The following is a 25,323-nucleotide window of genomic DNA, read 5'->3' as shown; positions in this document are numbered from 1 at the left end:
CCAGGGAGCACTTATTCTGAGCAGCTTTTTGAGCATCCAACACTTTTGGGCTGTGCCTTGCTCCCTGAGCACACACGGCAGGTTTGCTGGAAGCTTCCCAAAATCTGGGGCTATGGCATGGTGGCTGCTCCCTGTGTGCTCATTTCAAGTAACCCTGCATGGCTCATGTTAGCAGGCAGGGACAGAGGACCTGGGGAAACCTGAAAGCAGCATAATGGATTTGGTGGTCCCCACACTGTGCTTTGCATGTTGTCATCAGTTCATTTTACTTGAAAGTGTCATTGACCGTATTTAATTACATGTCACACTCCTTTTATTGGTAGGAGCCCCTTAGTGTGCAGAACAGCGTGAAACCAGGGGCAACTGTTTGCTCAGCCACTGTTTTCCAAGAACAGTGTGCTTCAACGAGTGTTTATCTTGAAAAATATAAGTATGCTTTAGTGTATTTGGAATTTTTTATGTCACGCCACTGTGTAAAACATTACCTGTTGAGAGGACCTGCTGTACAGGGTTGGTATGTGGCAGGGCTGTAAACAGGTTTGCACTGTACCTGCAGAGCCCCTGCAGTGGGAGGTTAGGGAGAGCACCTTGCATACCTGCCATACCTGCAAAAGTGCACTTGTGACTGAGAAGGAGAGCAGGCTGTATGCTCCCTGGGATATAGACTCCCTGGCAGCACTGCCTGCCATGGTACCTTCTCTGTACCTGCCACGGTGACCACTCTGGGAGGCACTCCTTTTACAGGTGTATGGAATAGCAGAGAAAGCTTTTTGCTTGTACTAGTAATCCAGTTTTCCACATCATGTTATCAAAATAGCTTTTGTATTAGCCTAGTACATTTGTGGTTTGCTTTTTTGCTGGTAAATTCCAGAAAGGGGTGCCATGGTTTGCTCAGAATCTGCCACTCTGCATTTTGTAGAACATATCTGGTAGTGGAACAGGCCAGTGTCTTTTCACATACACCTTTGTCAGCATTTGTGAGCAGTCCCCTCAGTACTCAGTCATCAGTAGAGGCACTTTGGACTTCATTTAGGCTGACTGACAGATGTCTTTGGTCACTGATCTTTGAGGTCCTCAACAAGTGCAGACCCAAAGGCTGAAAAATCTTTCTTTGACATCGTTTGAGACCTATCTGGCACTTTTCCCACATTCATAGTTGGTAAGAGTAGACTGTGCAGACTATTCTTGAACCACAGATATTCCCACTGCGATGCTGGCAGCAAAAGCACTGTGATCTTCCAGTGTTTGTTTGAGCACCGTGTTTGTTTATTGCACAGATCTCCCGGGGCTTTCCCAGCTCTGTGGCACTTGCAGTGGCCTCCTGGACCTCTGCTGCTGCAGTCCCTGGGAACAGAATCATTTCAACATTAACTCTTTTGCCTGCTATCACTTCTTAAGCCCCTATTGATCAGTTCTGTGCCTCTCTTCTGCCCTGTAAGTTGGTTTTCCGTGGAGGAAAAACCCCTCAGTAATAGGTAGTTAGAAATAATAAGTCCTGGGAGCACCTGGGATTTTGTATCATAGAATGGATCAGACCAAGGTCTGTAATGAAGGTGTGTGAGTTTTCCATGGCTGTTCTACAGAGTGCTCTGATGAGATATTCTATGATTTTAAGCAAGGAAAGGGCACAGCTAATGTAAAGCTGCAGAGCATCTGCCCAGCCCAGCTGCTGAATCCAGAGCTGGGCAGCACTGGTGGTGATGCTGCCAGAGCAGGGACAATCTGCAAGGCTTTAGCACATCACAGAGAGGAAAAGCAGGAGCAGGAGCTCCTCTGGACTGGATATGCAGCCTGGAATTGTCAGGCTGTCCCATTAGCACTGAATCTTGGTCTTTGAAATGCTCTTTCACTCTTGGGGAGCCCAGCAATGAGAAAAAGGTAGAAAGGTGTGAGGGTGAGGAGGGATCAGAGGCACATCACAACATAATTAAAAGTCCCAAGCCACTCCTTTCATCTTCCAAGATTTGCCCCTATCTTTTACTTGGAATCCTGATAAAAACTTCCTTAATATCTGTTAGCTCAGGATTAAATGCAGTTGCTTACTGCACCTGCAGTGTAGTTCTGGCAGTTCGGCACTGCTCCTGGTCCTCAGAGCCCTTCAGCCAGGGACAGGCCTGAGACTGCTTGAGAAGATGCAGCAGTGGAATGGGGAGCATGGAAGGGATTAATGTGGAGCAGCAACCTGGGCTTTTGTGGAAGACTGAGGGAAGGAACAAGAATCTTTGGGCTGGTGGATATTGTTTGGGACATAAAAAGTACCTGTCAGATTCCAATTATTACCTCCATATGTAATATTTTACATGTATTACTAGTGTATTTTGTTTCTTGTGTTGTTACCTCTTCTTTGAAGACTTACCAGAGTTCATGTAAATAGTCATGTATAACTTGAACATATATTCAACACACCTCACTTTCCTTTTCCTGAATTGTCTGAGTAGCAAGTGGCATCATCTGACCTTTGTGGCTGACCTTTGATTAGAGGAAGACTCACTCTTTTTTGCTTCTGCTCCTTGTCTTCTGGCTTACCTATTTCTTATTTTGCACAGTAGTTTTCTCACTCCTTGACTGCTTCTTTTCTCCTGACAGTCTTCACAGAAAGGAGTTTATACTTTCACAAGCATACCTGTGATAGTTGGTGTAACAGCAGTATCACCAACACTCCCAAGAGTACCGAACACAGATGCTTATGCCACCACGGCTATAGCATTGCTAATTGAGTATATTCTGTCATTCTGCTTAGTTTTACTGTGGTCTCTATAAGCACTTTCAGAATGTTCTTTTAAATTGGCTGACTGGATTTGCTTTGTCTTCCTGATCCTTTCTAATTCACTTATTTAGCACTTTAGTCATGTTTCCAAAACAAAACCCTGCAGCTGCTGTGTGCCCACATGCTCCTCCTTGAGCCATTGCCACAAAGCCTGACCCACAGCGACAAGCTGGTGCAGCACAGGAGCAGTTCCAGTTGCTACAGAAGTGAGGTTTGGTTTAGAAGAGGCAGTGTCAAGATCTGGCAAGATTTTGGTAGTGGGGTAGAAGGAATAATTGGTACGGAGGAGTTTGGAGGAGAAAAAATGTAGATGAGAAGTGATGGAGTTTGCAAAGGGTGACAGCAAATGAAGAATTAACAGAGTTTGGATTTGATACGGATATGGCAAAGTGCTGTGCAGAAATTGCACAGAACAGGAATTGTATTTCCAAGGGGTGAGCAAATGCTTAACTCAGAAAGTAGCAGACAGAAACTGGGTCGATGGAAGTAGTTTGTTTTGCAGTCCTCAGTTTTGCAGAATTCAGTTTAAAAATGCTGCTGAGGTCTGTGTGTGCAGCACACGGCTGAGCAGTTCCAGCCCTGCCCATATAATGAGCTGCCTGAGCAGCAGATTTGCTTCTCCTGTGCCAGCTGCTGTATAATAGGACTAATTCATTACCCAAGGCCAAGTAATCACTCTCAATAGCAAGATTTAGAGGAGAGCCTGTGACTTGTCGCATTGCACTGCAACTGCTGATGATCACAGTGATAACGGGCAGCAGATGAAGACTGGAGTTGAACCTCAGTCTGTTATGGGATGAAAAACAGAACTTCAGATATTTCCAAAAAGAAATCATGTGTAAATTATCAATAGGTCTCGTTTGAAAAATAATTTTGCAATGACTATGAGTCAGTGAGCCCCTGTACGCAGTTCTTCTGAGCTGCGTTGCCCCAGGGTTGGGGGACTGCCTCAATCCAGCTCGCTTCTCTGCTCTTGGCCAGCACCATTTACCAAGGCTGAATATGAATCTTTGGTGAGGGACAAAGCTTTCTCTCGGTGCTTGCCAGAAACATAATCATGGGCTCTAATTCATCTCAGGGATGGGACCATAGCAAATTCTTCTGCTGTGCATCTTGCTGGCAGTGCTGAAAATGTTGGTGAGGAGATTTTGCTGGTGCAAACCACCATTCCCAGCATGTTGTTATCACTGTGGCCAGTGCTCTGTACTGCCCGCTGCGAACCAAGTAGGATACTGCATGTCTCATCCTAGGAGGTAGGACAGAACAGGGCATTTTCCACCATGTCCATGATAGCCCACTCGAGAATCTTGTCAGTTTGGAGGTGGGACATCTCAGAGGTGGGATTTTCTGCTGGTACTGGCCAGAAGGGCTGGTGGGAGGGGAACACTGAGTGGCAGGCATTGGGTCTAGTGCAGCATCACAGCTCTCAGACTTACAACAGAAAGACAGTGATTTTGGTGACATGTGGAACAAAGCTAGCTGCACTGAACAAAGTGGCTTTTTGCTAGGCAAGATGTGGATCTCTGGAAATGCCTCTTTTGTGACTCTAGGATCAGAAACACACTAGCAGGGATAGCTGTAGTCCCTGTGTTAGCACTGATTAGTGCTCTGTGTGTGTGTTCCTGATTTATGCAATGTTGTTAGAGCCAGAGGGCTCTTCTGCTGCCTTCTAGGGGCAAGACTGCTCCAAGCTCCAGTTTCCTCACTGAGGTCAGAGTGTGTATCCTGGCAGCCTTTACAGAGATGCTCAGAATCTTCAGCCTGTTTCCAGCCCAGAGTCAGGCCCTGGAACAAACAAATCCCAACATTCACTTCTGCTTTTACTTTCAGTGTTGGAGGATCCAGTGTTCAGCTATGGTTAAAGAGAGTTTGAAAGCCCTTTCTTTACTCCTTCCTCCCCATGGGAGGGAAGTGTTTTGGGGAGGTTGATGTGACTTACTGAGTCCAGGCTTTCTGCTCCCTGTTCTGGCATGGGATGGTTCCTCCTCATCACCAAGTGAGAACCTCGTACAGTCTTTCTACTGTTTTTGTCTTATCTTGGAGGATTCACACTATAACCACTGTGCACCTTCATCCGCCAACACATCCCACCGTTGGAAGAGTCAAAGTGAATCTGAGTAATTAGTCCTTTGCTTGGAAATAGCACTGATGCTAGCTACTGACCTCTGCCTTGCTCTCAGTGAGGGAGGCCTTGGAGGTTCTTGCATTGCTCGTTTTAGCAGTGCACCTCTTGGTGGTACCTGCCCGGAGTGCACACCTGTACCCTCCCAGAGAAATGCAGCATTATAGCACCTCGACTGTTTGGCTTAGATGCATCAGACAGCTGCCATGAGGGGTTCTGCCTGCCAGGGACGGGTCATAGCATGTTTTTAGGTAACAGTTTGTCGTTGTCTCCGTGTTTGGGTGGCATGCAGCTCGAAGGGCAGACATCCTCCAGCTTCTTATGATCTGAAATGCAGTGCAGCTAAAATCCTTAAAAATGCTTACTTTTTCCTTCTTCTTGCTAATTTTAGCAAATAAGGTTGCAGCTTGGCCTTTGATAGCCTGTACCTCTAAGATATCTTATTCTACTCCACAGGGAGTGGTGATTGTGAGAGTATTTCCAAGGAGTATGATTGAATTACCGATCATCACAATGTAGGACACAATTTTTTCCTCTTTTGTAAGCTTTTTCCTTTATTTATGATGATGCCTTCCTTGACAACTTCCACATTTTATTCTCAAGGTGAGAAACATATTAATAGCTAAATAAAATATATAAAATTTATAAATCTTCATTGTTGTTTATTTTTTCCCCTGTCTCTGCTAGGCTGCAGCTCCAGCCATAGGAAGGCAATATCTTCAGCTGAAGGAGTTAAATATATCACCCCAGAAAAGAGCAAGCAAGATCTGGAAGTTGTTCCTGTAACACTAATTTTGATCTCAGCCCTGTTTCGTGTCTAAAGACTTTTCTCTTTCATTGGAGATCATGAAATGTTACATTCATTATTGTACTCAGAACATGCTGAGTAGTTAGGCACTAGATTCAATACATTTAAGTATGCACGGCAACTTACTAGAATCAGGCCAAAACCAGGATAACCTCCCACATTTCCCACACATAAAACAGGTTTTATTTTTCTTCACATAGTGAGATCCTGCAGCTGTGCAAAATTCACCAAAAAAATTACTTCTGCAATGAGACCAACTTTTTTTCCTTAATCCAGTCAATTACAGAAACTTGGAATGAACAACACGAAGCTTCTGTGGCAGAAGCACCGCTGCACTGCTGACTCCTTTGAAGTGCCAGTGAGGGTGGGGGAGACAGGCACTGGTCTATGGGGACTGCACAGGAGGGCAGCTCATGTACAGATGCCACAGGCACAGTGATCCTGCAGATCCCAGGCTGTCAGGAAGCTTTCACTTTTACCGTTCAGCAACAGGCACAGTGATATTTAGAGCCATGTGAAGGGTGTTTGGGATGTGACAGGTGAAGGCCTATGGTGATGGTGGAGAGCTGAGCTGCTCTGGCCTCCCCTTCAACCCTCCTGTGCCTCCTTAACCCCATCTGCACTCAGCAGCAGCCCCATGAAGGCCCTCTTGAACCTCCCTTTGGGCACCAGTCCAGCCCTCAGCACTGATGTTTTCCTGGGGTGGCTTCTGTGTGGGATGAGCTCGTGGGGCCACCGAGCACCAGAGCCTGTTCAGAGTGAACGTTGAGGGTGGGGACAGGAACTGCTGTCAGCTACCTCAGTGACTCCCCTGGGATTTTTTCCCCTGTGGCTACAGCAGCCAGGATGCTGAATATGTCCTGTTCTTCTCTGGGTGGGGGCTGAAGCAGTTTGGACACACAGATCGGAAGGTGTTGCAGATGGCATCAGAGCCAGACCTCTACCTGGTCTCTAACATGTAGGTGTTCTACTCAAGCAGGTCATCTCCACCTCTCGGGAGAGAGTTATCCAGCCCTTCTGTACAGATGATGCCAGAGATGCTGATTTCTCCAAAGGGGATGAGAGTTGGTTTAAACCTAGCAGAAGCTGCCCAGTGCTCACCTGTGGAAAAGGCCAAGTCCTGGGGGTGATGTGGGCAAGGGCTCCTCCTGGCAACCACTGTTCCTGACAGGGCTGTGTAGGAGGGCTGTATGTGTTTGATGTCCACCAACTCGTTTATAGTTAATGGGAAAGAAGGATTAACCACCAACCTCCTGGGGCAGGTGAGCAGCTCAAGGGCTGATAGACATGGCTTCAGTTTTCTCTTCCTTTGAATGGAGTCGAGCACCACCTCTCCATTTTTCAGGGAGCATGGGAACTGCTGGGCTGTGCCATGACTGTCCTGCTGCGTTGGGGAGCTGTCAGAGAGCGGAAGAGCCAGCACAGAGTGTCCAGGGGGACAGCAGGTTTCCCATAAGCTTCAAGGGTTGTTTCCGCTGTGATGGTCCAGTGTGGACAGGTGAGCAGTCCTGGAGCAGGAACTTCTCAGTCCAACATGCAAACACTGAAGAACAAATTCATCTTTATTTCAAAAAGACAAAACACTCGATTCCTTTGTAGCCAACTGAGGAGGAGGAACTTCTGAGTTCAAACTCTCCCAATGCTTTTTCAGATATCCAGGCTGAAGGAGATGGGTCCTTTTTTTCTCCCCAGTGATCAGAGCACCAGCCCATCTGGCTTGGCTGTGGGCATCTGCTCAGGTGAGGTCTGCAGTCCTGAGTGGAGCATAGCAGCTCTACCTGTGGATGTACTTGTGCTCAAACAGGCTGTATGGCAATCCCCACAAGGAGCTGCACTGAGATATAGTTTTCATGTCTTGCCAAACCGTTCCTCTCTTGCTAAGTCAGAGAGCAGGAGCCTGGGGGTGTTGTTATCAATCTGTAGTTTGAATCCAGCATCTGTTCTGCGTCATCCTGCTTCTTTCCTAGGCATGAGGCCAAGGTTTGGTGTCCAGGAGGTGGGACCTGCCTGCAAATGCAAGGCTGTGCTCAGGCTCTCCATTCCTTCCTCCACAAACAACACTGTTGCAGCAGAGCAGGAAGGTGCAAATACATTTTTACAAAACAGAAAGTGGCTCTTGGGTTTGAATTAAAATGATTTTCCCAGAATTAAAAGCTTTTTTTTCCCCAACTTGAGCCCAACGCAAGTGTTCAGGCAGCAGGGTGCAGTCCCACAGATGCCATAGAGAGGTTGGCCTGGGGACTTTGCAGGAAGTCTTGGAAGGGAAGTGGTACAGAGGGTGAGGTGTCGTGAGCAGGACAGGCTCCTGACACAGGGGACCCCATGGGAGTTTGGTGCATTATAATACTGAGAGGGTGTTTCCATGGCTCCTGGATTAGCTGTACCAAAAGCTGTGCTGCAATACTCTGTTTTTATTCTGCTCTCCACAGGGTAGCAGTTTGTAACCTGGAAATTTCTGACCATGTATTTCTGCATCAAATCTAGGTTAAAAATGGGCTTCTAGTTTTTTCACCAAAGCACATGAACTAAAAATCCCATGGCCTTAAAAATCCCATCTAAAGCAGTGGGACGTAATCAGCAGACTCGATGGAACTTTCTTGTTTTGCCTAGGTTTAATTTTTTTTTTTGCAGTCCCAGACTGCAAAATACCTCAACTGCAAATGCTGCTGTTCTTCACATGCAAAAGTTTGCAGCAGTTCATGTGGAGAGGGTTTATAGTCTAGGAATGATTTCTTTATGCCTCTTTGAGGTGATGATGTCCAGGTAAGTGCATGTGAGGCCAGAGGCAGTGCCAGGTGCTGAGATGAGGAGCATGATGGGGGAGTGCAGGGCAGCAGGACAGTGCCTTTGCTGGGCTGGAGGGGACATGGGCAGCTCCACATCTCAGCCTCTTGCAGAAACCCTCAGATGTTGCAGACACGTGTGTGCTGCAGTACCTGAGGGCTTTGACAGAGACCTCTCTGCCCAGCATACTTCGTGTGGATCCAAGGTCATTGATCCACAGAATCCTTTGAATAATCCAGCACAGGCTTCTATCTGTGACCCCATCGACCTCTGTCTGAGTTCTGTCAGGTCTTTTCAAAAACAGTATCATTGCGTCTGTGTGAGTCAAGTACTGGCATTTCTGAAGGGCTGCAGGACAAGCCCAGAAGGTTGTCTGACTTCATGATTTAGAGTGAGTTGGAAAAACCCTCTTGCATTTGTGTTGTGTGTGGAAAATTGTCTGGATGCAAGGGAAACACAGCTGATCTGAGAACTGATTGATGAACAGAACCAAACACGGGTCTTCCACACCCGTTTGGAAATAGTCTGGTTTGGGTGCCTGCAGGGAGCTGTTACTGATTTAGTTGGTGGTAATTGAATCACTTGCATTTGTTCTTAAATACCAGGATCACCACATCACGGGGGTCTCTAGAACCTTATTCCCAATCACTGTCAGTCTGAATTATTGCTCTGACATTGGAGCCCATTACCATCGTAAGAAATTCCCCTCAATAGAGCAGAAATGAGGTAGAGTTAAACCGTTTCTCAGTAATCATATAAGTCAAGCATCAGAGACCTGTGGATGAAAATGGTTTGTGATACTGTTATTAAAGATTTAATTGGGAATGCCTTCAGAAAGATTGCATCATCCCCACCCCAGTTCTTCTTAACTTACAGCTCCAGGTGTTGACCCTTGCTAAGCAGCATTTTCTCAGATTAGATTTTGTTTTCTTTTTAATACAAGATGTCATACATTAAATGATATTTCTATTTTCATATCAAATGCACCTATTCCAAGCACCTCACAGTGGAATGTCAGCATAGTGTGATCTTTGGAAACAACTACCTAGGGAACATATATGTACATCATGCCATAGTCCCAGGCTCACTCCTTTGCTCCAGAAAGGCTCGATAATACTTAGATAATTTCTTATAAATAGTTATCTGGTATTTTCTTAAGGAAGTTCAACCTATACCGTGGCTTCAGTATCATCTCCATCCTGAACCTTCCCAACTGCAAGTTGAAGCCATTCTTCTCTCTCCTATGAGGGATGGGAAAATAAACCATCCTTTTTCTTTTCAGCAGATTGATGACATATCTGAGATACTCCCCTCTTACTCGTTCCTGGCCTGTACTAAACAACTTTTTCCTTTCAGGTATTTTTTCTAGATCTCTGGTTTTCACTCCCATCTGGACTAGACAGTTTTTTCATATCTTATAGAGTGAAGCTCAAAACTTGACAGGTAGCTCCAGTTGAGGTCTCACCCAGTCCATGTTTCTTGGGCTGCTGCCTTGTTTTCCTTCCCAGTAAGATGTGTCTCCTTAGGAGAGTGTACGACTACTGACACCTCTACAGCCCCATTTTCAGCTGGGGGCTGGTGTTCAGCCACATGCAGGTGATCAGATTGGTTTAATACACATATTCTGGACAAAATGATGTAGGCTTTTAATTATATCCTTATTACCTGCTGTGGGTCCTTAAAAATATTGTTAAATAATTTATTCAGTTATTTTTCTAGGAACTGGAGTTCAAGTAGTTGTTCCACAACTGTGTCCTTCTTTTCCCATTTTTCCAAGCTAGACAACATCCGTGTTGCCAGAATTCTCCCTCTCCAATTTTCTATGAATTCTCAGAGATGATGAGCAAATGCTCTGAGATTTGTTAGCCAATTCTTCACAAGTCTTAGAATGAATCTATCAATCTCAGGCTTCTCCAACTTATTCCTTCCCTATTGCAGGCTAAGATCTTTGTTGATGATATTAACTGTGACAGCCACTCGATGATGGATGGATGACTTCTTTATTAACGGACGACTTTTTTTTTAATATCCTGAACATCTATGGGTACTCTCCTTCTCTGCTGAGCTACAACTGGTTCCTTTACTTGGTCTTCCTCTTAATGCACATTTACAGAATATTTCCTGTTACTGTTAATGCTTTTCTGCTGATTTTGGTCTGCATTCGTACCTACACTTCCATACTTGTTATAAGAATAACTGGCAGCTTTTTTTAATTTAAAAACAATCTAAAAGGTTCATTCCATTACATGCATAGCACCAGGCACGAGGGCTTCCTGGTCCCAATGAATTCTGATGTTTCCATATTATAATTATTCAAATTCAGTGCTGAAGGAATGTCCTGTAATGGATGTAAGAGGAAGATAGATATTGAAATGCCCAATTCCATAAAAAAGATTTACTTGCTAGATGTAGAGCAATCAAACAAATAGATTATCTGCTTTGAGAGACAGTGTGGCTTGATGAGTCTGGAGTATGCAGCAGGTCACAGTGTCTGGACCGTGTTGGAAATGCATCTTCAAGGCAGGATAGTCCCAGGGATTCAGTTGCCAGCCTTCCTCCAAACGAATACACTCTGGTCTCTGCTCTGTGATGAGCTTTATCTCTAATGGAAATTAAATCACACAGGCTTGGTGTCTCTGGTGCCCTTGGTATAGCTGCAGAAACTCAAAGCTAGAATTACATTTCTGCTTTGTTGTTATGGTAATAGGCAGTTTCTCTGCTTGTTGGTTTTGTAGGTAGCACACTTAGGCTGGAGCTCACTTATCTTCTAACAGCAAAAGTTGTGAATTGCACAGAAAACATGATATTTGGGGGTGAGTTCAGCACTGAGTTCTGTACTTGTGTGTCTCATCCTGTGTCAAAGGGTGATAGTGTAGTCACATATTTCATCAGTGGTGCACGTCACTGACTAGCAGGTCACCAACAGAAAAGCTGGACTTGAGAAAGAAAGGCAACCTCAGGTGATGTGTCCACATTGCAGTTTACAACCTGGACTGCTGTTCCCGGGGCCCATGGAAGTCATGCCAGGAGCAACCACCACCTCCTAGCAAAACTTCCACGTCACTAGGCACACCACTCAGCTACTAACTGACCGTTGGTATAACCATGCTTGGTATAACACTGGACTTTTTAATAAAACTTCCTCCATCCTTTTTTGCTGCATAAACAAATTTTAGGTGACGCAAAAATGCATCCTCGTAAACATCCAATTGGGAGTTTGAAGTCTGGTAAAGTCCAGAAGAGAACAGAGGATCTAGAAGGGAAATGTGGCAGTTTTAAAATGGCCAATTTATTCATTTTCCTTAAACCACTGTTAGTGGGATAGGGGGCTGACTGGGAAAAGAGAGGGGATGGAGGGGACCCAGTGACAGTCATTGTGTTCTTCCAAGGATGCTCAATTACCGCATGGAGTGAATTAAAATTCATCAATAACTGTTTCCAGGGATTTTGCCCCTGCTCTCTGGGTTTTTTGGCTGTTTTCTCCTACTTGCATTTTTTCCAAGCTGAATATTGAATTGATATTTCCTGTATGTTTCTGACTGCTCCATTTTTCTGCACGTGTCTGTCCCATTTGCAGCTGATCATCTCCCACTAGTGGGTCTCCCTAACCCGGACCTGCTCAGCTGCCACTGTCTCCCACCACTTTCCTTGAGGTCTGCCTTTGCCATCCCTTGTCTCAGTCCTGCTCACCACTGGCAGTGTGCTGCTTTAGGTGTTATTCTTGTATATGGGCTATCCCAGGACTGAATGAATTTCACTGCACAGATGTAGTGACCTGGATATTCTTCTTCTCAGATGAAATGTTTGTATGGTGGAGTTTCATTGAAAAGAGGTAAACTGGGCAAATGAGACCTGAGCTCCCTTCAGCATGCAGAGTGCCGGGAGCAGTAGCTACGAGGACAAGAAACGGAAGTTTTTCAAATGCTCAGAGGTAGGCCACTAATTAGAAGGTAAAAATGAACATACCCTTTAATGTACGCCAGAGATAAGAGGCATCCACTTCACCGAGGACTGCCTGTCTTGTGAAATGACTGCTCGCATTACAGTCCTGGGAAGGTTCCATGAGGGAGAAACACAGAGGTGTCCTCTGCAGGTGTCCTCCTCCAAGACAGAAAGGCCAGAAGAAGGAGCAGACCCATTGTACAGGAGTGCTGAAGAGGGAGCAGCAGCTGCAGACAGCACTTGGTGCTGCTGGATTGATGTGAACCAGCTTGGTCCTTTCCAGGAGCAGGGGGGAGAGGGGACCATGTGGCTCTTGCAGAGCATTGGAGACCGTCTGCTGCTCTGCCCACTAAGGGCATCTTCAGGGTACTGCATTACTTGTATGTCGCATTCCGGTTGGTCTCAATGGTGCCAGCAGGCAGCTCTGGTGTGGCTGTCCATTCCTTCCAGTCGGAGAGGGTTGGGGCAGCCAAGTGAAGATGCTTGTGGTCATGCTCAATATGTCCTGCCTGAGCAACCTCCAGAGTTGCTGAGCCTGGTGCAGAAGGAGGATTTTCCTTAGCAACGTCTCAGTCCTCTGTTGGGGTACAAAGGCATTTTTACAGAAGGGGCCACTGGAAAAATGCTGCACACGCAGTAAGTGTAGGTGTCAACAGAGCTCACCCTGCAGGATGCTGAGCCCGACAGGAGTCTCTGTCCCAGCTGCAAGGGGGAGCAAGTGTTCTGCACTGCTCCTAAAGCCCCCAGTCCTTCCCGTGCCACCCTGTCCTGGCAGCAGGGATGGGCACATGGCCCTGCTTTCGGACCAGTGGTGGCTGTCTGTCCATCTGCCTGTCCATCTGACTGTCTGTCCATCTGGCCACAGCAGTGGACGGGGGGAGATCCAGGGTGAGCCATGGCTCCACACAGGGGCTCCTGCAGCCTTGTTCAGCCTTGCCAGCTTGTGGGAATAGCCTTCTGCCCATGCTTCCTTTTGTTGTTTGGGTTTTTTGCTCATTTATTAAGATTTGTAGCAGCAGCAAAACTAGAAAATAATGGTGGTATGTCTGTGTGAGTATGCTGTGCTGCGGAGTTAGAGGCACAACAGTCACATTCCCCACGCCTGAGAGAGATTATGAGGGAGGGCGCAGGAATGTGCATCTGGCAGCACTTTGTATCTTGGCCGTTTCATTGCTTTCTCTGCATCTGACATTCCCAAAGTTTTGGTCGTGGAGGGCCACTGAATCCAGGGAATATTAGTTCGGGGGCTGCAGAACAGATTTCCTCTGCAGGAAAACATCATTCAGGAAAAACTGAGGGTGGTTGTAAGTAAAAGGTTCCCATCCAGGCTGCCTGCAAAAGCAGCAAGGAGTGTTATCTGGGAATCTGCCCTACAACAGCAACGGGGGGAAGCAAATTTCATTTTAAAGTAGAGGAAAATGTAGCTGTAATATGCCAAAACATTAATTGCTTTGCTTAGGGCGTGGGACCAGAAACAGAATCTGAGTTAACTACTCCAGTTTTTTTAATTGCATAGGTTTTGAGATAATATTTAAAATAAAATTATCTTATCATAAATGCAGATCATTGAACATAAGATTCTCAGGCACCTTGTCCTAACATTCTTCCTAAAAGAGAGAAGGATATTTAAAGTAATATTAAAAGTAGTTAAAGATAAATAATTAAATGCCCCATTCCTGGAAGTGTCCAAGGCCAGGCTGGACAGGGCTTGGAGCAGACTGGTTTAGTGGAAGGTGTCCCTGCCCATAGCAGTGAGTTAGAATGGAATGAGCTTTAAGGCCCCTTCCAACCCAAAGCAATCTGTGATTTTAAGATAAGTACAGACAAGAAACCGAGATCATTATTTGGGCAATCTCAGAATGTACTTTCATTAAATTCTCTTGAGAAGGAGAACACAGTAGCTCTAACTTATAGATATGTTACTTGCTCCAGAATGTTTCTGTAAATAGACATTTTTTGCAGATGTCTGCAGCAGGGTGGAGGTTGCTGCGCCTTAGCTCTGCTATGCATGCGTGTGCATGTGGGAGAGTCTATATAATTTGAGGGAGAATCCCTTCCTTCCTAAAAGAATACTAATTGTTGTACTAGTTGTTATAAAGTGATTTTATTGTGTCTGGGAAACTGCAGAACACATCAGTAGAACCGGGTTTTTTAAAACCACAGTGATGTATGAGAAATGAAGCATGTAAAGGCACGCACTGGCACAGCCAGGAAGAGAGGATTCTGGAATTGCATTGTTTGGAATTGCATCCAATTGCTGGAATTGCAGAGGATGCTGCAGAAAGAGATGCTGTGATTCCTGGGAGTTGTGGAGAATGCCGGAGGCTGCCATGTTGCCAGGAGTGCCAGGGCTGGCAAAGGGGTCAGCAAACAGCTAGGCAGCCCACAGGAGCTCACCGGGGGCCAAGGGCCCCCTGCCCACACGTCCAGGAGAGATTTATTCTAGGGATCAGGAGAACAATGCGCAGTGTGGTACAACACAGAAGATCCATGCATGAGATCATGAGTGGACTTGAAAGACCTGCAAAGCAAGCAAGGCACAGGTTTCTTTACCGCTCTTTCATTTCTGCTAGGCTTCTGTTCAAGTTTTGTCCTATTTAAAGAGATACTTAGAATCACAGAGTCATTAAGGCTGGAAAAGACGTCCAAGATCATCAAGTCCAACCTTTGACCTAATACCCCCGTACCCACTAAACCATATCATGAAGTGTCATGTCTGCTCATTTTTTGAATCCTTCCAGGGATGGTGACTCCACCACTGCCCCAGGCAGTGAAGAAATTTTTCCAGAGTGGCTTGGGGCTCCCTTGCAGTTCTTTGTGCATGTGATTGGTAGCTCACTACAATGTCTCATGAAATACCCAAGCCTGACACTGCATCTAATCCCAAGAAGCCATCAGTGCTTCTTGGCCCTGGCCAGAGGGAGGGGACACATTCCTGCACGCAGGTGAGCGTGGGGGGCCTTGGTCTTCGTCCTGGGCTAGTAAGAGTGTGTTGTGTCAGCACAGGTAGAGAGAGCGCTTAGCTAGGCCCAGCTTCCTGCAGCACACGGGCTGGAGGCCCCACGGAAAAACATTTGGCATTATTCCCAGATGTTCCATTTCTCCAAACCCAGCTGCACTCATAGACATGAGGATTCCAGAAGGCAGCAGTGCTGCCCAGCTCTTTGCCTGCCCTCAAACCTTTTGCGGGTGACTTTTCTGCCCACCTTTTCCATACCACAGCCCAGGGAGAGGGGTCAGACAGTGAATTTAAGTGTCTGTGGGAAGTTTCTTTTTTTAACTGCTTCCAGTCACCCTTCCAGGGCAGAGCACCTAGAGCAAGCAGCATGACCCCAGTTTCTTGGCTGCCTCTCGGGCCTCTGACCCATCTTGCTAGTGTGCCACACTCCACAGTCACTCAGGGAGGAATTTGTCCCCACAGCAGGTCATTTCAAACTGGAGACAAGCCGTAATGCTGCAGCTGGCCTGATCTGGCCTTGTGACTCTCTGTGCTTCTGTGGGTGACTCTGACAGTACAAGGTTTGCTCAACAATGGCCCTGTTGTCCCCAGATGCCCAGCACAACACAGCTCTTCAGAGTGCTTGGCCCTGGTGCTCTGCCTCGTACCAGATGCTGGTGTCAGAGACATTCCCTCTGAGCAGGCTGACGCTTGTAAAGAAATTTCTCTACCCCGGGTTCTCCACAGCAGAGTCCCAAGCATGTGATTTCAGGGAAGAAAATAACTTTATAATTGAGTGGGACACAGCAAAAGGAACAGATCTGGGGAGGGACCCTGAACACAGGAATCCCTGGGCTTTTATTGCCTTACAATCTGCATACCCCATGGTTATTTTTGGGTCCAGGATTTCTTGCTGTTCTCCGGCTCCAGCAGAGTCTCAGGGTCCCCTTTGCCAGGGCCTCCAACCATGCCCCTCCCTGGGCACAACCTGCATCTCGCACTGCAGTTGCCCCCTGAGCTGGAGCACAGGGGAACCACAACAAGGGGAGGAGGCTCCTGCCTGCTCCCAGGCTGCCCTGGCACAGGGCACATCCCGCCTAGGGTTCTTGGAGGCCTGGTGCTGCCTCATCCCCAGCCCTTTACTTTCTTCTGCACATTCCTACCCTACCAAGCCATGACATGATAAGTCCTGCTTGGGGAATTCTTAGTGTCCAGGAGAGCCAGCTCATGGCAGCCTGTGACAGAGCTCTGGGTCTCCGTTCCCATTGAGGGGATGGGGCTATGACTCATGTAGTTAATGTCAAACTGTCATATCCGAGTGGGCTGTACAGAGCAGCATGCAGAGCTTTGGCATGGAAACACGAAACTGTGCTCGTGGCAGCTCTGGATCTCTTGAGAAATCAGTTTTGTCCCAGCTGGCCACATCCTGTTATTTCAAGACATTGTGGTAGGGAGACAGCATGGCTTCATTTTCTGATGATAGAAAGGTAGCAGGGCAGGGCACTCAGTGTGCTGCTTGTTGGTAACCCAAGCTGACTGTGTTCTGGCACATGAACCTTCCTAGGCTTCCAGAGCCTATACCTGCTCTGCTAGTTAGCAAATCAGATTCCAAATGTTAACTTTCTGAACAGCAAGAAACAGTGGTGCTGAAAGGAAAACGGAGGAATGGGAGAGTGCTAACTCCTGTATTTCTCTTTGGGAAGAGAGTTCAGAAAAAACTCCTTGACTGCTACAGAGAAACTGGCTGCTGGGAGGAATTGCTCCAGGTTTGAGGGGGGCATTTGGACACAGATGTGCTTGGGAACGGGTAAAAGGTACCAGCCCAGTCCTTCCTGGCATTCTTGCACTGGCCCCTTAACTTCTGTATGGTTCATATGCTGGTATCCCACAGAGATCTCCAAGGCCAGGTGTTGATGCCGAGATCTGCCTTTTCTCAGTACATGGTGCCTTAGACAGGATGGACCACAGTCATCAGTCAGGGCATGGACAGAGGAATGTGATCACCAGCTGCCTATTTACATGTGACTGGCTCCTTGAATCCTCTTACCCTTCACTGGTTTCCTCCCTTCCCTTGCCTTTGTTTTTACCCCTAACCATCCCTTGTCTTGTATAATACCAAAACATTCTTTCCCTGCATTCCAGTGTCAGTCTGTTGCATGTTCTAGAGAGCTTTTCCTGTGACTCACTGTGATGATTTTCACCCCAGACAATGGGGCTGATGGTTCTCATCACAGGGGTGGCTCCAGGCAGAGTGCTGTGTTTGGGGGATTAGGATATCTCAATTCCCATCCTCCCTCTGTGTTCTGTTGCTGTTCCTCTGTGCTCCTTTGTGTTGGGCCCTTCATAGAATCACAGATTCTTTAAGAATGGAAAAGCCCTGTAAGTCCAACCTGTACTGCCAAGTCCAATACTAAACCATCTCCCTAAGCACCACATCTACACATTTTTTGACTACTTCCAGGGACAGTGATTCCAGCATTTCCCTGGACAACCTGTTGTAATGCCTGACCACCCTTTCAGTGAAGAAAATTTTCCTAATATCACAGCAATCTCTCTAGTTGACCTCTCCTTGGCCTTCCCAGGCCATGTTGTAGAAGTTCCACCCAGCAGTGCCAGCTCCTTGCTGCTGCCATATATTGTCACCTGCAGCTTCTTTCCTGTTCAGTCTCACTTTGGCCATCACCTGTCCATGCATGGCTCAGCTGGATAACAGGAGAGGGGCTGTTCAAAGGGAACTAGACAGATTTGTACATTAAATGACTTGTTGTCTATTAGCACAGAAAGGGAAAACAAACGTGTGTTTTTCTGGGGGTGATTCCTGGGCTCCCTGTGGGTGCATTGTCCTTGTAGGTATGCCCATGTGCATGCAGCCATGTGTTCTAGATGGACTTTCTCACTCAGAACAGACACTACTTCCAGCTGGCTGCCCACGGTCTTTGGCACCTGCTGGGAGGGTGGTATTTCATTTCCCCTTTCTTGGTTGCTCTTTCAGCACCAGGTCTCTGCACCCTTGTCAGATAGTGCTGAATGCTGTCACAGGATTGCACACCCCTGAGAGCACACAGAAGAGGGAGCACAGGAAAGGGGTAAACTCACTGGGACCATGCAGAGCTCAGGCAGAGTGAGAGGTAAGAAGGCTGGTAGCTGGGCTGTCCTTTGCAGACTTTTCTCACCCTGCTGCACATCTACCATTCTGCAAATCCCTGCTGTCAAAGGCTTTTTATTCTCTTTCTTGCTAACCACTCATCAGGGCCCTACTCCCGTGCTCTTTCCCCACACTGAATCTAAAAACTCCCCCATCTTTCTTACCCTTCCTACTTCTTATACCTTCCCTCCTCAGCCAAAACCCACTGGTAGCCATTGCCAAGCACTCCCTGAGTTGCTGCTTTGCCAGGGAGTGAGCATCATCTGGGTAGGATCTGGACCAGACCTGATGCCACGAGTCCCACGCTAGCCACTAAATGGGCCAGGTTCAGCTGCAACTCAGAGCTGTGGCTTCTCCCAGTCTGGCACATGACTCTGTGTACCAGGCATGCGTTGGGAAGGAAGGGAGAGGACTGAGCTGCACTGGAGTTACTCAGATTTTTAATTTCTGGCTTGACAGCCCCTGTTTTGAAGGGGTCTAGGTGGGATTCACAGGTCAGAGAATTTCTCTTCCCTCCCATTTTGGTCTCTCACACAGCACCAAGGCAGAAAACATCACCCAGTCTGTCTCCCTGGGTCGCGTATGCTTCAGAAACAGTTTGTTTTTCTCTCATTTAGGATACAGGCAGAGAAAAGTATACGAGTCCCAGAAGGCTTATTCTCTGCTAACATGGTGCTATTCATGGATATTACCTTAAAGCAAAGTCCTGGACACATGCCTGCACTGCAGCCAGGGACCTGGGCGGGAGAGGAGGGAGGCTTTCGGCAGCTGTGGATCTGGCTGGAGAGCAGGCAGAGCTGGGTGGGAAGCATACACACTGTATTCCAGAACTAAACGGAAAAGAAAGGGGTGCAAGCTATGGGACAGCTGGCCATCAGGTTCTCCTGGTCACAGCCACAGTGGGTTGGTAGAAAAGTGGCAGAGATGGCATCCAAGGAAACAGCAGCTGCATGGAGGTGCTGAAGTTTTTTATGAGGAAGGAAGAGTGAAGAAGACTTGCGTGGCACAGAGGAGACTTATTAGGGCAAGGAGATTTTTAAGACTGGGAAATATGAGAGCTGTCCTGCTAGACTGGCATGTGGGTGTGTGGTGGGCATAGCTCAGCCCACAACTTCAACCTGGCAGTGCTCTGAGACGCCCTGACAGTTGGCACAGGCACGGGCACTGTCCTCTGTGGGGACAAGGGCTGGTGTCACAGGAGGCTGGAGCCAAGGCCAGTGCCTGGAGCAGAGGAATGGCACAGCAGGGCTGGAGGGCAATGGCACAGGCAGTGTGGTGCCGGCAGGGCCACCCAGGGTGGGTGACTTGTCCCCATCAGCCATGTGCCGTCCAATTCAGCCCAAGGGGAGCCGTGCTGGTTGCCATGACAACAGAGACTGGTCATATGGCCTGTTCCACTTTCTATATATAAATCTGTTTCACAGTTTATATGACTCCATGGAAACCAAATGTTGAGCAAGAAAGATTGCATAAAAATGAAAAAAATACAGAATGACTCAAAGTATGAGGGAGAGAGAGGCTGTGGGTAGTGCTGAGGGGTTTGTGAGGGGCCCCGGGCCTTCTCCTGAGCCAGGACACAGGTTGGTGGGGGCATGCCCATGCCCGGCCTTGGAAGGGTCTCTGAGAACTTCTCAGTGCTGGGATCTTTATGCCAGACTTGGGATGGATATGAGTGTTGGTGTTGGCATCCCTGCCACCAAAGGTCTTCGTGCACATCTTTCACTTAGCAAATCCTGTTTGCAGCATCAGCTGAAGTCAAAGACAGACCCTACTGCACCATACAGCACATCCCAGTACTTGAAGGGGCTCCCGGGCAGCTGCAGAGGGACTTTGGACAAGGGCCTGGATTAACAAGGGGTAATGGCTTCAAACTGACAGATATTAATTATTAGAAAGGAACTCTTCCCTATGAGGGTGGTGAGGCCTTGGCACAGGTTACCCAGAGAAGCTGTGGCTGCCCCATCCTTGGAAGTGTCCAAGGCCAGGTTGGACGGGGCTTGGAGCAACCTGGGGTAGTGGAAGGTGTCCCTGCCCATGGGAGGGGGATGGAATGAGGTTGTTTTAAGGTCCTTTCCAACCCAAACCATTCTGTGATTCTATGGTTCTATGTCTGCCTTTTCTACTCCATACCCTGGGACTAACACACACCTTTTCCAGGTTCAGTGTTCATACAAATGGCAGTTAGACAGAAACATAAGCTCAGTAATATCAGTGCAGAGCAAGCCTTTCCCCATAGGACAGAGGCTGTTCTGGGTTAGGTTCATGCTGTGGTCGTTTTTACCTTCTGTGTCCTTGTATTGCTCCTTAGAGGGAGTTTCCCCTGCATATTTTGCCCAGCTTTCTGTCCAAGGTGATCTTCCAGCACTGGGCAGGACACTGCAGGGCAGTTGCTCAGTTGGGCTCTGTGGCCTTTCCTTGTGCTTCTGGGTCTGCAGCAGAAGCAAGTGTGACTGAGCCGGTGTCAGCAGCAGGTGAGTGTGCTGACACTGCACTCCAGTCCTTTCCCACAGCCAGATACTCCTCTTCAGTTGCTCCAAGGCTGCATGCTCTGCTGAAACAGGATCATAAAATCATAGGAGTATTTAAATTGGAAGGACTTTTGGAGGTCTCTGGTCCAACCCCTTATTCAGAGTTAGATCACACTGCTCAGGGCCTGAATATTTGGGTTTGGGATTGTTTTACTTTTCCTTGGGTTGTGTGTTGGAAAGTGACCCTGGGCTGAGCTCTGCTGGAGCACAGTGAAAGCTGACACATCTTCAAGGGAGCTTAGCACAGATGTTTCCTCCCCAGGACCCCTCTTTGAAGGAGAAGGGGGATTTCCTGCAGTTTGAAAATGGGAAGTCATTTTCCTCTGTTGAGCAAGGCAGAACTTGCCTCAGGGAGTCAAGTCAGCCTGCACTGAACTGATGTGTGGAATCCTCTGTTGCCTCACTTTGCTGCATAAAATCTTGTTTGGCTTTTTTCCACCATTGGGAGGGGATCACACTGCCAGGTGGTCTTCCAAAGGAACAGGATGAGTTGGGCTGCTATAAACTTGTTTAAGAAGACCAAGAAAGAGAAGAAAAAAAAACAGTCAGAAAGTCAGAAGAGGAGGAGTGGGAGAGGCACCCCACTGCCTCCCTACTGGCCATTCTGCCCTCTTCTGAGCCAGCCCAGCCAGACAGCAGGTGTCAGGACTCCTACAGGCAGGCCCTGGCTGCTGCTCTTCTTTGCATGGAACATCTGGGATGTCTGATTCAGTTGTCCTTCTCTTCAGATATGCTTCTCGACCATCTGTGTTAGGCAGCCTAGAGATGAAACGCTGTTCCCTGGTCAGGGTTGTGATGCTGTGGGGTGGCTCTCCTGCCCACATGGGTTGTCCTCCTCTTCCTGACATCCTAATCCAGTACCCATGGATGCAAGGGAAGGGGCACAGATAGTGGTCAGATTCATGTGCCCTGCCCTAAGCAGCCCATCCTTCTGCCTCTTGTCAGTGCTGCTGACCTGGACTAGGTGAATTAACCCCACAGATCTGTTCTTATTCCACATGCTTACCTTTGCCACCTCTCTGTTGCATGGTTTCGTGCTGAAGAGCTCCAGTGCCTTTCCGCTTTGAGATGTCTTTTGCATTTGCTGCTCATTTCTGTTTCCTCTCCACTGTGCATTTATCAGAAGAATCCTATGCCTGTGTTTCTGAAGACAGCAAATTAAAAACCATTGTTTGTCATATAGAATGAGGCCTGTTGGGTGGCTGGCTCTTGTCTACCCCTGCATTTACCCCTGATACATGGAATTCTGATTCTAGGAAATCTTGTAGGAGGGAAGTGCTTGTGTTATTGGATTTGAATGTTTTGAGAGACACTTTGATCCCTTTTCCAGGCATCAAACACAGATGCAGGAGGATTTCACTGGGGTTGCATGTCCTCTGCTCTCACGTTGTTCAAGTTTCCTGTTTTCTCAACAGTGTATTGCAGACATCCTTTTTGTGTCCAGATCTGCCTGTCCACCACCATGGCGACAGCAACTGGTGACACTCCCAGAAGTGATAGTGAGGGGAGTGCTCTGAGCATTTCTCAGCTCAAAGGCACTGTGGGAGTTGGAAGGTTTGGAAAGCAGAAGAGATTGCAAGTCCACCCAGCCTGAGCTGGGGCAGGGGTTTCAGGGTCCTGGCTTTTTCTCTTATTGGAGTAGAGAAGAACTTACAGAAAGAGTCACTTAATCTCGATGGAGGAACTAGAAGTGCACAGCTCCCTGGTAAACTCTTCCACTTGATACTTACCCTCATGATCAGCAGATTCTTTTCAGTCCAAACCTGTCTAGTTTCAACTTCCAGTGCCTGTCTGCTGTTCTCTCTTTGCTGGTTCACAATACTCTCTGCTGATAGGGAACCTCTTCTCCATACAGATGTCCTCTGTTGGGATTTACTGTTCTCATAAACTATCCTGGCAATAATTCTCCTAAAATAGGAGCAAGAAATAGAAGTAATACCCCAGTCTTGCTGATCTGTCTAAGGAAGAGATGTCTCTATGCACAGGTCCCTCTAAGCACTTTCTTGTTATATATGGCTGGGCACAAGGTGTACCCTGGTAGGAACTGGGTTTGGTAGAGCTCTGAAGCCTGTCTGGTGGTGCTGTGCCAGCTGTGGAGCTGTGCAGGATGTGGAGCTGTGCCAGATGTGGAGCTGGGCTCTTGAACACCATCTCCCAGTTACCTCCCCTCCCTGTGCAGTCTCATGGCCCCTGTCCTTGATGTGTCCCAAGCAACAGGATTGCCTGTTATCACATGCCAGTTTAGCCAAAACTTCTCCCATATGGGTGTACAAACATGGTTCCAGTTTAACTGCGCTGATATAAGAAGAAGGAACTGCAGGTAGTCTGGCTGGGATGATTGTATCTACCGAGGAAAACAGAGCAAGAAAGTCTCTCCTTTTCCTCAGATCTCCTCTTTTGGCAGAGAAGGGACAGTGTGCTGCCTCTATGGCCTCTGTGGCACTCTCACGCCTGAAAGGATGCATGCGTGTGCCATAACTATGAGGTACCTAATCTGTGATGCATTATAGAGCCCAGTCCTGCATGCATCTATCCCAAATCCCATCATCCCACATTATCTATCCCCTGGGTTCCTACACAATGAGCGTAGGGCTTATAGTGATATGACAAGGGGGAATGGCTTTAAACTTAGATTTAAATAGGATATTAGGAAGAAATTCTTTACTGTGGGGGTGGTGAGGCACTGGTACAGGTTGCCCAGAGAAGTTGTGGACAAAGCCAGATTGGACATGGCTTGAAGCAACCTGGGATAGTGGAAGGTGTCCTTGCCCATGGCAGAGAGTTGGAACGGGATGATCTTTAAGGTCCCTTCCAACCCAAACCATTCTATGATTCTAAGATTGTCTACAGGCAGGGTGGTGGGAAGACCTGAATGAAGCCAAGTTTTGTTTCTTCTTCAGTTTCTCCCCTATGCCATTTTCAGTTCCTCTTTCCCCCCCAGAGCTGCTATAGGAATCGGAGTTCAACTGTTGTTGGGAGGGGATTGCACTGGGACAAGCTAGGGACTCTAACACAGAAGTGGTCCCAGCATTCAGTGGATCTTCCTCTGCAGTCTCCCTGGGATGATAAAGTCCAATCTAATAGTGAGCTGGTATTTAGGATCACATTCCTTTCTAAATCAAAGAGAAGAGATTCACACATCCATACTCCATGCTGTCTTGATTTCAGCTAAGTTAGTTTTCTTCCTAGTAGCTGGGTTTTGGATTCAGTATGAGAATAATGTTGATAACACACTGATGTTTTAGTTGGTGCTCAGTAGTGATGACTCCTAAGTCAAGGACTTTCCAGTGTCCCATACTGTGCCAGCAAGGAGCTGCACAAGGAGTCAGGAGGGAGCATGGCTGGGACAGCTGACCCAAAATGGCCAAAGGGATATTCCACACCATAGATATTCCACACTGGGCACATCATACCCAGTGTATAAAATGAGGAGCTGAACCCTGCTGGCAGACACGGGTCAGCAAATGGTGAGCAATCGTACCATGCATCACATGTCTTTCTTGGGTTTTGATTCCTCTCTCTTATCTGTCTGTTCTTTGTTATTATCATCATCATTATTATTATTATTATTATTATTATTATGTTTTTCATTATCATCTTTTATTTTAATGATTAAATTGTTCTTATCCCAACCTATGAATTTTACCTTTTTTTTCTGGTTCTCCTCCCTATCCCAGGGATGAGAGGCAGTGAGTGGGTGGCTGCGTGGTGTCGAGTTGCTGGCTGGAGTTAAACCACAGCACGTGCACATACAAGCAAACTATTTCCCCATTGCTTTCAAGATCTTCAGCATTTGGCAGTGCTGATATTTCCCTTATATTCAGTCCTCTTGACCATCATTGATAGAGATCACTGTGCCCATGGCACTTCTTGACTGGTGAATCAGAAGCAAAGGTAAAAGTATTAGTAACTAAAAAATATAGTATTATCAATTGCAAAACATAATGCTTGTGTGCTTTTTGAAGTGATACACATTTTGGCAGGGACTACAGCTAAAACATTGCTCTTTATACTATTTCCATCCAACATTTGTAGCCATGGCACCTGTCTGTGAAAGACCTCTGCTTTTCCTGCAGTCGGTCAGGGAGACATGAAGCAACACTGAAAATGTGACTCAAAGGATGTAGGGGCAATTTAGAGCTTCCCTTAAGCATACTGGTAGTGTCTGTCCTTGCAGGACACTGGTGCTGACCGTGCAAAATGGAAGAATACCATGGGCCCCCTAAAGTGAGCTGAGCCTAGCTGTGACCTCCTGGGCACATGGGATTGCTGTAGGATCACATTAAGAA

The 25,323-nt window shown here is 47.2% G+C and overlaps 1 protein-coding gene across 2 annotated transcripts in view; it reads left to right on the top strand.

Moving 5' to 3' along the window:
* The window catches only part of GAS7 (growth arrest specific 7), a 104,394-nt gene that overhangs the window by 9,601 nt on the left and 69,470 nt on the right, over nucleotides 1-25,323 (top strand). The window contains exon 1 of one of the 2 annotated variants that reach the window (XM_032706919.1): nucleotides 19,456-19,462. The exons of the other annotated variant lie outside the window; for it this stretch is intronic. Within the exon in view, the coding sequence (XP_032562810.1) occupies nucleotides 19,457-19,462 (6 nt within the window). The 5' untranslated portion in view covers nucleotide 19,456. Of the gene's footprint in view, nucleotides 1-19,455; nucleotides 19,463-25,323 lie in introns of those variants that run through there. 2 annotated transcript variants of the gene reach the window in all.

Source organism: Chiroxiphia lanceolata, chromosome 19, assembly GCF_009829145.1.
Source record: "Chiroxiphia lanceolata isolate bChiLan1 chromosome 19, bChiLan1.pri, whole genome shotgun sequence".
Taxonomy (NCBI): Eukaryota; Metazoa; Chordata; class Aves; order Passeriformes; family Pipridae; genus Chiroxiphia; species Chiroxiphia lanceolata.
The sequence above is the reverse complement of the archived record's forward strand: the minus strand, read 5'-3'. Positions and strand labels throughout refer to the sequence as shown.